Source organism: Neophocaena asiaeorientalis, unplaced genomic scaffold (genome assembly GCF_003031525.2).
Source record: "Neophocaena asiaeorientalis asiaeorientalis breed wild unplaced genomic scaffold, Neophocaena_asiaeorientalis_V1.1 scaffold346, whole genome shotgun sequence".
In the NCBI taxonomy this organism is placed as follows: Eukaryota; Metazoa; Chordata; class Mammalia; order Artiodactyla; family Phocoenidae; genus Neophocaena; species Neophocaena asiaeorientalis.
The window spans coordinates 217,128-227,573 of NW_020175400.1; the positions used below are offsets into that span (position 1 = coordinate 217,128).

General features: G+C 44.1%; 1 protein-coding gene across 1 annotated transcript; it reads left to right on the forward strand.

Moving 5' to 3' along the window:
- The first annotated feature begins 3,717 nt into the window (after positions 1–3,717).
- CUNH15orf40 (chromosome unknown C15orf40 homolog) lies at positions 3,718–9,981 on the forward strand. Its single transcript, XM_024766490.1, has 4 exons — positions 3,718–3,855; positions 5,010–5,136; positions 7,520–7,647; positions 8,968–9,981. Exons 1-4 carry the CDS (start codon positions 3,742–3,744, stop codon positions 9,061–9,063), a joined length of 465 nt encoding a protein of 154 aa, XP_024622258.1. The 5' UTR covers positions 3,718–3,741; the 3' UTR covers positions 9,064–9,981.
- The last annotated feature ends 465 nt before the right edge of the window (positions 9,982–10,446 follow it).

Genomic DNA, 10,446 nt, shown 5'->3' on the forward strand with positions numbered 1-10,446 from the left:
TTTTTCCTTTTAAAAGTGTTTTTTTTTTTTTTTTTTTTTTTTTTGTGGTACGCAGGCCTCTCACTGTTGTGGCCTCTCCTGTTGCGGAGCACAGGCTCCGGACGCGCAGGCTCAGCGCCCATGGCTCACGGGCCCAGCCGCTCTGCGGCATGTGGGATCTTCCCGGACCAGGGAAGCCCCCAAAGTGTTGCTTCTTTAAGGCCCACATAAGTAGTACTTTTAATTTGCAAGAAAAAAATTTATCGGGAAACAGACAACTTTATAGGGCATTAGAGGGAGCCAGGTCTTCAAATGCAGTATGTTAAATGCAGTACGTTTTAGACAAAACATTGTTCCCTTTCAAGTCCTGTCTCCTTCAAACAGTCTCCTCCTTTTTGCTTCCCTGTTCTAGTTATCCAGATTCAAAACCTGAAAATTGTCCCTTGAATTAGACAATGCATCATTCGTAAGAGAGGACAGTGCTATAGTAATCCCAGCCCCAAGAGCTACATGGCTCATTTAGTCTTTTGCCGAGTTTGCACACTTAAAAAATCCATCTTCTCCATTCGTAAAGGCTAAGATAAGATTGAGTTTCTAAATTGAACTTTACTAAAACCTGAAAGAAATGTAAAAGAAAATAGGAACCAGTATAAACATTTATAATGGGTTTTCTGCCATTTGGATCATAGCCCCTTTTTTTTTTTTTTTTTTACCATTGGGCAGTATTTTTTCCAACTCTTTGCTTTCCAGAGGCAAAGATTCGGGGCAGAAGCAACAACAGATGTACAGTTTGGGTGGCAAATGGAGCTGATGGCTTTTCCCCTCCCCCTTCTCCACCCCCCACTCCTGAGTGACCTTTGGGAAAGCCTGAATGGTCCTTGCAGGGCACCTCTTCCCTCTCTCTGCCTTCGCTCATCTAGTCAACTGCCAGATAACGTAATAATACACGATTGCAAGTGGCCTCTTTATTTCCATCTAAACTGTCAAAGCTTTAACTGAGGCTGTCATGACTTCAACCCAAACTAATTCTATATAATGCTGACTCAGCTTTTGTGCCCCAATTCTTAACTGATTTCAAACAAAGAAAATATGGCTTTGGTTTAACACCTGGTTCACTTTCTTCTACCAAAGCCTTCACACTGAGTGGCCTCAGTATCCAAGTGGGTGGACAACCCAGCCAAACCTAGCTTTCCATTTTCTTCCTAACCTACAGTAACCTTCACCATTTCATGTCAATCACTCCTGCTCATGACCACACCATGTAAGTTGTCATATGGACTCGCACTACCTCTGAAATGGTAAGTTCAGACATTACACTCTCTGACCACAACCTTCGATGCCTCTTCAGCTCTCACACACACTCCCATACATGTGTCCTTGCACCTCAAGACTGCCATTCCCTTGACCTCTCCGTCCTTTCTGTCAACCCTCTTCCTTCCCTACTCTAGTAGACTCCACCTTCAACCTTTTGGTTTTTTTGCTTCTCCACTTTTGATCTTTGATCACCATTAACCATTTCAGTAACCCTCAACCCTCTCATACCCACCTGAATGAAACCAGTTGTCTGCCTTATCTTCAACTTCCTGGCTGCTGGGTCCAGGCATTTAAAAACGATGTAACTGTACAAGACTGGGGTCATGATGATTTCATGGTCTCCAAGTTCAGCTAGACCATCAGTGTTGCAGAGTGAGTTTCAACAGTTAGCTCTTTGACATTCTCCAGAGTATTTAAATCTGTTCCACTCTCCTCACATCTTCAACACCTCCTCTCCTTCAGCTAATGAAAGAACTCCAGCTCTTCACATCAAACCTATACACACAGCTACATGTGCACCTAAACTTTTCCTTCTCTTGTGAAGGAAGGGGTGTCTGAGTAAGGCTTCTTGTAGACAGGTCAGTCTCCACCTGTTCTCAGAACCCCACCTCCTCCCTCTGTTGTAACGTCTCCTCTCTTGGCTTATTCCTATGAATATTCAAACGTGGTTAATTCTCATTCCAGTTTAAAAAAGAAAAAACACCTTAACGTCATGTGCTCCTCCAATACCAGTTACTCCTTCACAGTGAAATCGAATTATTTTCTACACATATTATCTCTTTCCTCTTCTGCACTGAAACTGCTAGCACCTAGGTCACTAACACCGCTCATTTCTGTTTTACATGTCTGTGGCACTACTCCCTGTTGCCTACTCCCTCTTGAAGTACCCTTTCTTGGCTGCTACGTACTCCTACATCTGGCCAATGTCATTTGGTGCCTTCTCTTTACATTTTCTTAGGGTTCTGTCCTGGGCCCTCATGCTCTGCACACTCTCTGAGTCTTTATCTCATCCACGTGCATGGCTTCAATTACCATCTATTTTCAGAGGGCTTCAGAATCCATCATCAGTCCAGATCTCTCAAGCTTCAGTTACAGACATTCAGTTACCCCCTTAATATTTCTACTTAGTGTCCCACAGCTATCTCAAACTCATCATGTCCCGGACTGAACAACTCACCTCAGACTCCCAAACCTGCTCCTCGGGCCCCAAACCTGGGCATCTTCCCTGACTCTTCACTCTCATTCCCACATCCAGTCATTCCCCAAGCTCCGATCATTCTAGTTCTTTTTTTTTTTTTTTTTTTTTTTTTTTGCGGGGGCCTCTCAATTTATTACTGAGATATTTTGCACTGCTTGCTTCTGTTCACATCTTTGAGATCCAGTGTGTATTTTACATTTACTGCACATTTTCTGTTGTTGTTGCTGTTGTTAATTTTTGAGTTTAAAAAATTTTTCTTTTTCTTCTTCTTCTTATTTTTTTTTTTTTTTTTTTTTTTTTTTTGGTACGCGGGCCTCTCACTGTTGTGGCCTCTCCCGTTGCGGAGCACAGGCTCTGGATGCGCAGGCCCAGTGGCCATGGCTCACGAGCCCAGCCGTTCCGCGGCATGTGGGATCTTCCCGGACTGGGGCACGAACCCGTGTCCCCTGCATCGGCAGGCAGACTCTCAACCACCGCGACACCAGGGAAGCCCCATTCTAGTTCTTGAGTATGCTTGAAATGATCAGCTCTCAGTTCTCCATTCCCACTGCTACTATGGTTCAGGCTACCATCTTCCATTTAAGAGGGAGGTCTCCCTACCTCTATTCGTCTATTGGCCACATTGCAGCCAGTGATCTTTCTAATCACAACAAATGTGACTCTACCAATCCTTTGCTTCAAACCCTTCAATGACTCTGATCTTGCCTCCGCCTTCTTCAGTTTCATCTTTTGCCACTTCGCACATCAGAATATATTTCCTCTCCTTTTACATTGTGGCATCCTCAGCGCCTGGCACAAGGTAGATGCTCCATCAGTACACGGAAGGTACCCAAAGGCTAAAGCAGCAGGATACTCTACATCCACTTAAGGGCCATAGGAAGCAGCGTGGGGCTCTGCACCTGCTGGTTGGCTGCAGCAGCGTGAAGACACCTGGCCCTGTGCGCTCTTTGCCGCTCACTCCAATCCTTTCTTCCCATGAGGAAACAAGACCAGAGGGGGTTGGGGGGTGGTCACGACTCGACCAGAGCCCAGCTCCCCATCTCTCGGTCTCCTGAGCCGCTTTTCTAGGTGGCGAGGGTCCCGCGTAGGTCCGGGAAGAACGAGGGGTCTTGCTCCCGCCAGCCGGAAGGTGTCGCCCTCGTGCCACAGCAGAGGCGCAGGCCAGAGAAGCCGCTCCCGTCCGCTGCGTGCGCAGGTGCAGAGGGCTCTTCCGGCGTCGGGCCGCCTTTCCTGCCGCCTCCTTGCCGTGGATGCTGCGGCTCGGCTGCGGGTTGAGGCAGCTGGGGACGGGACCTGGTGCTCGGGCTGCTGCCCGGCTCCCTGTGGGCACCGAGATGCCTAAGAAAGCTGGTACAGTGAACAAGGCCAGTGGCAAGTCCCTTGGCAGTGGGAGGGTGGGCCGCAGGAATGCTGGTTGAGGAGCGCGGGAGAGAAGCGGGACCCGTGGGTGGGTAGAAGCTCCGCCAACTGCTTGTTGTCTCTGAGTTTCGGGCCTCCCGCTCCCCGTCTTTCTCGGCTGCGCTGCCGCCCACCGGGGAAGTCGGAGGGCCCGGGCCGGCGGCGCGCGAGGCTGTTTCCTGAGCTGTGGCTGCCGACCCCGCCGGCCTCGCTCCCACACTCCACACTCCCAGGCTCGCGCTTCGTGTTCCGGCAGCGCCGTGCGGCCTGTGCTTCCCTGGGAGGCTCTAGTTAGCGTTCTGTCTCCTTCCCTTGGCTGGTCTTCGCACCCTTCCATCAAGAATGCACCACTCCCACACTTGCCTTCCACCGTCTCTGCAGGGCTGACTCCAATCGGTTCCTAAGACCCGGCTCTAAGACTGCCTCCTGCCGGGAGCTTCCCCAGTGTCCCAAGGCGGGACTGCCTTACGTTTCTCTGCGCCGTGATGCTCTGTGCGTGTGTGGTCGGCGCTCCTAGCACGGTGTATTAGAGTGATTATTTGTTCTTTTTTTCTCGCTGCAGCCCTAGCTCCTTGAGCTCCATGTGTCCTTATTCATCTTTACATCTCCTTTGCCTACATACTGCCTTGGTGCGCAGTTCATGTTTGTTCAATGGAAAGTTCCGAGTACAACTTCTGGCATACAGTAGTCCTTTAAATACCACTGTTGTTCCTTCCTCCTCCCCTTCCCCCCAGAACACATGGATATACACCGTCCAGCTATGGTTGTTCACAAACGTTTGTTAACTTGTGCTGCTTGAGATACAAAGATGAATAATGAATAATCGCTGCTCCCTGAGGAATGGGAAATACAAAGCCGACAGTAGGAACCAATTCTAAGTCAGGTCTTCCAAGGCAGGAAAAAAGCACTTTGTGGGGTTGATGGGAAGGCGTCGTGGAAGAATTGATTTGAGCCATGAAGGCTGCTGGAAGACCATTCTGGGTGGCCAGAACTCCCTGGACGTGACCCATTAGCCTAGTTTGTCTTGGTTAAGGGTGAAAAGGAATCATGGAAAGATCAAATGTGTAGGAAAGTATTTTGTAACCGTCAAGTTGTAGTGTGATTGTTGTTGTCGTTTTAGGGTAAAAGCCAGAGCAAGGAAGCAGAGAGACCAGTTCCTCCCTCAGGTCCTGTGGCAGTTGATCCCAAAGGTTGTGTCACCATAGCCATCCATGCCAAACCTGGTTCCAAACAAAATGCTGTGACAGGTATGCCTGGCCACTGGGGTGGGAATCTTGTATGAACCACTTGTCTCCTCTCCATCCTCCCTTTGCCTTGGCTTGCTGGAAGTTCATCCTGTGTGGTCAAGTATATTTTTCACACCTGCAGTTAGAGGCTTCTCTCCATTTTTAAATTCTCGATTCTAATGTAAAGGTGTAATCTAGTGTTTAAAACCAAATATACCGTATTTAAAGCATACCAAGTTAGATGAAAAAACCATTGTGTATTGTCCTTTTTAATATGGTATTTTATGAACCAGGATTTACTGTGGTGATCAATTCAAAATACAAACTGCGAATCGTTATGTTGTACACCTGTTATGTGTCAATTATACCTCAAAATTTAAAAAGGTATTTTAGAAAGAACATAAGATAGAAACGTGTAGCCTAGATGATTCTTAGTTTGTCCTATTCCAAAAGTGGAAACATTGGCCAGAGAAAGATGTTTTGGTTGATTTTTTTAAATGACCATTGGTCCAAGGAAGGAGAGAAAACCTCAGATCTGTGAACCTGATCATCAACACCTGTGTGAGCTTATTTCAAATCAAAACTCTACAAGATATTCCTGGGCCCAGTTCTTTCATCTGTCAGATGAGATAGTTAGAAGCTTTTAAGCTATTCCCTGGAGTCCAAAAGGTGCCTCAAGAATCTGCGGTGGGCAAAGGGGAGGTTGGCAGACAGGACTCCTGAGTAGCTGTTTACATTTGTTTTAAATGCTGGGGCTTCAGGAGAGATTGGGTGGGGTGGGGAGGCTTCTGATTGGGAAAAAAGTTTGATCTGAGTTATCTTGACGGTCTTTTTCACCCATTAAAGCTAAAGCTCTGTATTCCAATTTTTAAAATATTTTTAAAACAAGACCTCAAAATTGGGGTGCTAGGCCCGGTTTGTGTTGATGGCCATGTTAGCTTGGCTATTTGTTGGCTGTACCCTCCTTGGCCAGCATTTTCTAAGTAGTCACCGTGGACACTGCTGTTGGAATACCATGTTTCATCAGGTCTAACTGGCCATCATCTATCTATAAGGTGCAGAAGTACTTTATGTACCAGTAAGACAAAATCCACATCAAGTAAACACTTTCTTTTCCATTTATTATAAGATACATCAAGATTTCAAAGATATTAAAATGTGAAAAACTGTGCATCATAGAATCAGTGACAGGCTAGGAGGAAGGTTGTTCTACCATCTCATTCCTGTGGATTCTGTAGCCGTGTTTACACAGGCAAGATGTAAGCGTGTGGAAATGCCCAAGTAACCCCAGATGCAGGACCAGCTCAAGCTCATTTGCAAACTGCTTTGAGTGTATACTTCTCTCTCAGAAATAACAGTGGAGGATTGCAGACACGTTGCTCTTTATAAAGGCTGTATTGATGAGGGAGTCTGGACCACTCTTCAAAAAGCAGTGTTCATTGTCCCTGGATTTCAAAGCATGAATTCAAATTTATTTGTCAATCACAATGCCAGTTTCTAGCCATGTGACCTTGGACACATTACTTCTCGGTTCCAATTTCCTCGTTTGTAAAATGGAGATAATAAAGGTATTAATATCTTCATAAAATTATAGGAGTAAACAAGTTAATATTTGTAAAGCCCTTAAAACATGTTTGTGTGTCCTTAAAATTAGTGTATGTAAGCGCTGTGTAGATGCTAACTAAATACTACTTTTTTTTTTTTTTTTTTTTTTTTTTTTTTTTTTGCGGTCCGCGGGCCTCTCCCTGTTGTGGCCTCTCCCGTTGCGGAGCACAGGCTCTGGACGTGCAGGCTCAGCGGCCATGGCTCACAGGCCCAGTTGCTCCGTGGCATGTGGGATCCTCCCGGACCGGGGCACGAACCCGTGTCCCCTGCATCGGCAGGCGGACTCTCAACCACTGCACCACCAGGGAAGCCCTAAATACTACATTTTAAAAATATCAGAGACATTTCACATAAGAGGTGAATCTAATCCAGTGCTCCCATTTTCCTGATGAGGAGACCCCAAACAACCCTCTACAGTTTTGTGAGCTGCCTGGTTAATCCACTTCCTCGGTGACACTGCGGGGCTAAAGCCCAGCTCCGCTGACTCCCTGCCTGGGCTCGTCCTGTTAGACCAAGTGCAGTTTCCAGCTCCTAAATCCAGGTTATTGCCCAGGACTCTGTAGGCCCATTTTGGTCAGCAGGGTGGGGTAAAAATCAGCTTTCTTCTCTGGATTTCTGTAATGGTAGAGGCATATTTATGTTTATGTTCCCTTAACTGTGATTAATCATTCTTCATTCAGCAGTTATTAATTGAAAACCTACAACATGCCAGACAAATGCAAACACTTTTACAAAATATGCTCACTGCGTGAAGAAAAAGAACTCCATGAGGATCAGGTCCACACTGTTTTCATTCCAGACTTGACAGCCGAGGCTGTGAGTGTAGCTATTGCAGCACCTCCGACAGAAGGAGAGGCGAACGCTGAGCTTTGTTGGTATCTTTCCAAAGTCTTAGAACTCAGGAAGAGTGATGTGGTTTTGGATAAGGTAGGTCTCTCTCTCTCTCAGCCTCTCTGAGTACATCAGTCATTACTTTTAAAATACCAATTTTTTTCTTTCCCAAATAATTGAAAAACCAGTTTTTAATGCTCATAATCATTTAATCACTAAAATCTGTGAATTCTTCCTAATCTTCACTCCTAATGCCTCACTCCTTCAGACTGTGCACACGCTATACTTGTATTCCTTAATTGCCATCATTTCCAGCATTTTCTCCTAAGTTCATTCCTGTACCTGCTCTGTCAGATTAATCTCCCTCAAGTCATCACCATACTAGAAAAATCTAAAATGGTTCCTCGTGTCATCTCCATTAGTGAGTTCATCAAGCATACCTGGTCCCCCGTGTTATCCTTGCTCACTAGAAGCTTATTAGAAAGAGGACTCATGTGAAGTCATTAATACCGTGGGTTTGCACTAGGGGTGGATATCAAAATCACCTGGAAATGATTTCTAGAACACAGGTTCTTGGGCATCACCCCAGACTTAAATAGAATCTGTAGGAGTAAGACCCACCCGTGTTTATACTTCTTAAAGCTCTACTTGTTTTCCAGTGCTATACTCTGTAGCTCCTACCCAGGATCCAGCGGGCACTCAGAGTCATTGGTTAGTAGGCTGTACCTAAACGTCCATCTGATCAGGCCATTCCCTCACTGTCGCCCCTGCAGCAGGTCATTTCGGATTTTCTCCAGCGCACGTGCTCTGGCATTTGCCTGAAAGGGACTCCCCACTCTTCCACCTGTGCAGCTTCTACCCATTTAGATAAATACCTGCTGAAAATTTACCTTCTTTAAAGGGTGTTTACCTTTTTATAGTTGTCTTAAGCAGTTGTGGAATCATAGCACTTGGATATGTGGTTGCTTTTTGTTCGGAATTTTCAGAAATGTGTAACGGTATAGAGAATACCAATTTGTTTTACATTTGGAATTATTTTTATACAAAGTTTATATAAAATTGCAATATTTTGGTAATTTAAAAAATAATTTAAACAAAAGTATTACTTGAAACCAGAATATTGTACATCTGGATTCCATATTCATTTTGAAAATTTAATGCCTAGCTTTTATTATTACAGAAATTGATGTATGAAGGTTAAAAACTCTGGAGAGTTGTAAAAATATTGTAGTAAGGTGGAATCGAAGAGACAGCCTTTGGTTAGACCAGAAATGGCTAGGAGAAAATGGGCACTAAGCTGTCAGGAAAACACCAGCCCACTTGTAACAACCCCTCAGCAACTGAGGTCTGCTGCCTCTTAATAGCATTAGAAAGTTTAGTGTGTTATCCTGACACTGTTTTTTCCTTTTGGTCCAGGGTGGTAAATCTCGTGAAAAAGTGGTAAAGCTTTTGGCCTCCACAACTCCAGAAGAGATCTTGGAGAAACTGAAAAAGCAAGTTGAAAAAAAATAAAAGCAAGAAATGAAAAGTACACCCTTGAGAAACTTTTTTATTGCTAATGCTGAAAAGACTGTTAAAAAGGAAAATATATTTAAAGACACAGAATGTGGAAATACACATATATTTAATAAGAACAGGACACACAAAAAAAGTATGAAGGTTAAAAGTACTGTTATGTTGAATTTAGGTTCTAAAATCCCTGATCCCAAACAGCTTGGGACATGTTACTCTGATTTCATGGTGTTACAAAACAACAGAGCTGGAAAGTATATTTAAGATGACCTGATTCAGCCCCTTTCATTTTGTCATGGGGCTTCTGACGTCCAGAATTTGAGTGTATTCAGGATCACATGGTGCAAGATGGCAACTAGAACCTAGATCCCTTGGCTCCCAGTTGAATGCAGTTTATCCCAATTGTAAATTATTTCCACAGCACTACTGGAATTCTGGGGCTGGCCTTCTAATCCGGTTTACAAGTGACAGAGTGTCACTTTGTATTTTAAAATGATTATGTATTATGTAAAATGCAAAATTTTTTTCTGTGTTTTTTAAAAATTCTGTTGACCATTTTGTTAGAAAGTAAATAAGAATAGACTCGGTGCTTTCACTGCCAGGGCCCCGGTTCAATCCCTGGTTGGGGAACTAAAGATTCCGCAAGCCATGCAAGACGCAGCCAAAAAAAAAAAAAAGACTTCTGTAATTTAATGTTAATTTTCATTTTTGAGAAGTCACTGAATTTTCTTCCTCGTTGGATGGTAACTGCAGTCATCAAATCTGGTAGTTCTTATGAATCTCCTAAGATCCTCAAAAGAAGATAGAAGATCTGGAAGCTATTTTCAGTATTTGTAAAAACCTATCAATCAGAAGTCATCTCTATATTGAACTTCAAAAGCTAATAATAAATATCTTGTTTTTAAATGTTCAATCAAATTATAGTAATTTGTTAAGGTGAATAAGTTAACCTGATTACCTTTGCTGATAGAAGAGCCGATCTGCAGTTGTGTACTTTGTCTAAGTACATGAGAAAAATCTATTGACAGACAAAAATCTTTAAAAATATATAATCCACAAAAAGGACCAATAATAAAAATTACAGATGGTAGAAGAACTGGAGCCACTCATCTAGTTCAGCTTACTCTGTTGAGAGGAACCAAGGACAACCAAAGTTAGGTGGCTCATCCAAGATCAGAGTAAACATGAAGGGCAGAGCATGGGTTACGCCCATCTGCCTTCTCTTCTAAGCCATTATGCCACATTACCTGCAAATGTGCTTCTGTTTTACGTGGTCTTAGCTTCGGAACCTTTTCTCTCTTTTTCCAGCGTTGTTCTGGTGTGTGCTCTACAGGCATTTTACTTGTGCTTTTTACATGAATCGTTTGTTAGGAGGCTTTCCTT

Bases quoted from the DNA above. Each gene is read 5' to 3' on its own strand.
- CUNH15orf40 (XM_024766490.1), top strand. From the start codon at position 3,742: ATGCTGCGGCTCGGCTGCGGGTTGAGGCAGCTGGGGACGGGACCTGGT. The intron at 5,137-7,519 runs GTATGCCTGGCC...TTTTCATTCCAG, and splicing joins CAAACAAAATGCTGTGACAG to ACTTGACAGCCGAGGCTGTG. The intron at 7,648-8,967 runs GTAGGTCTCTCT...CTTTTGGTCCAG, and splicing joins GTGATGTGGTTTTGGATAAG to GGTGGTAAATCTCGTGAAAA.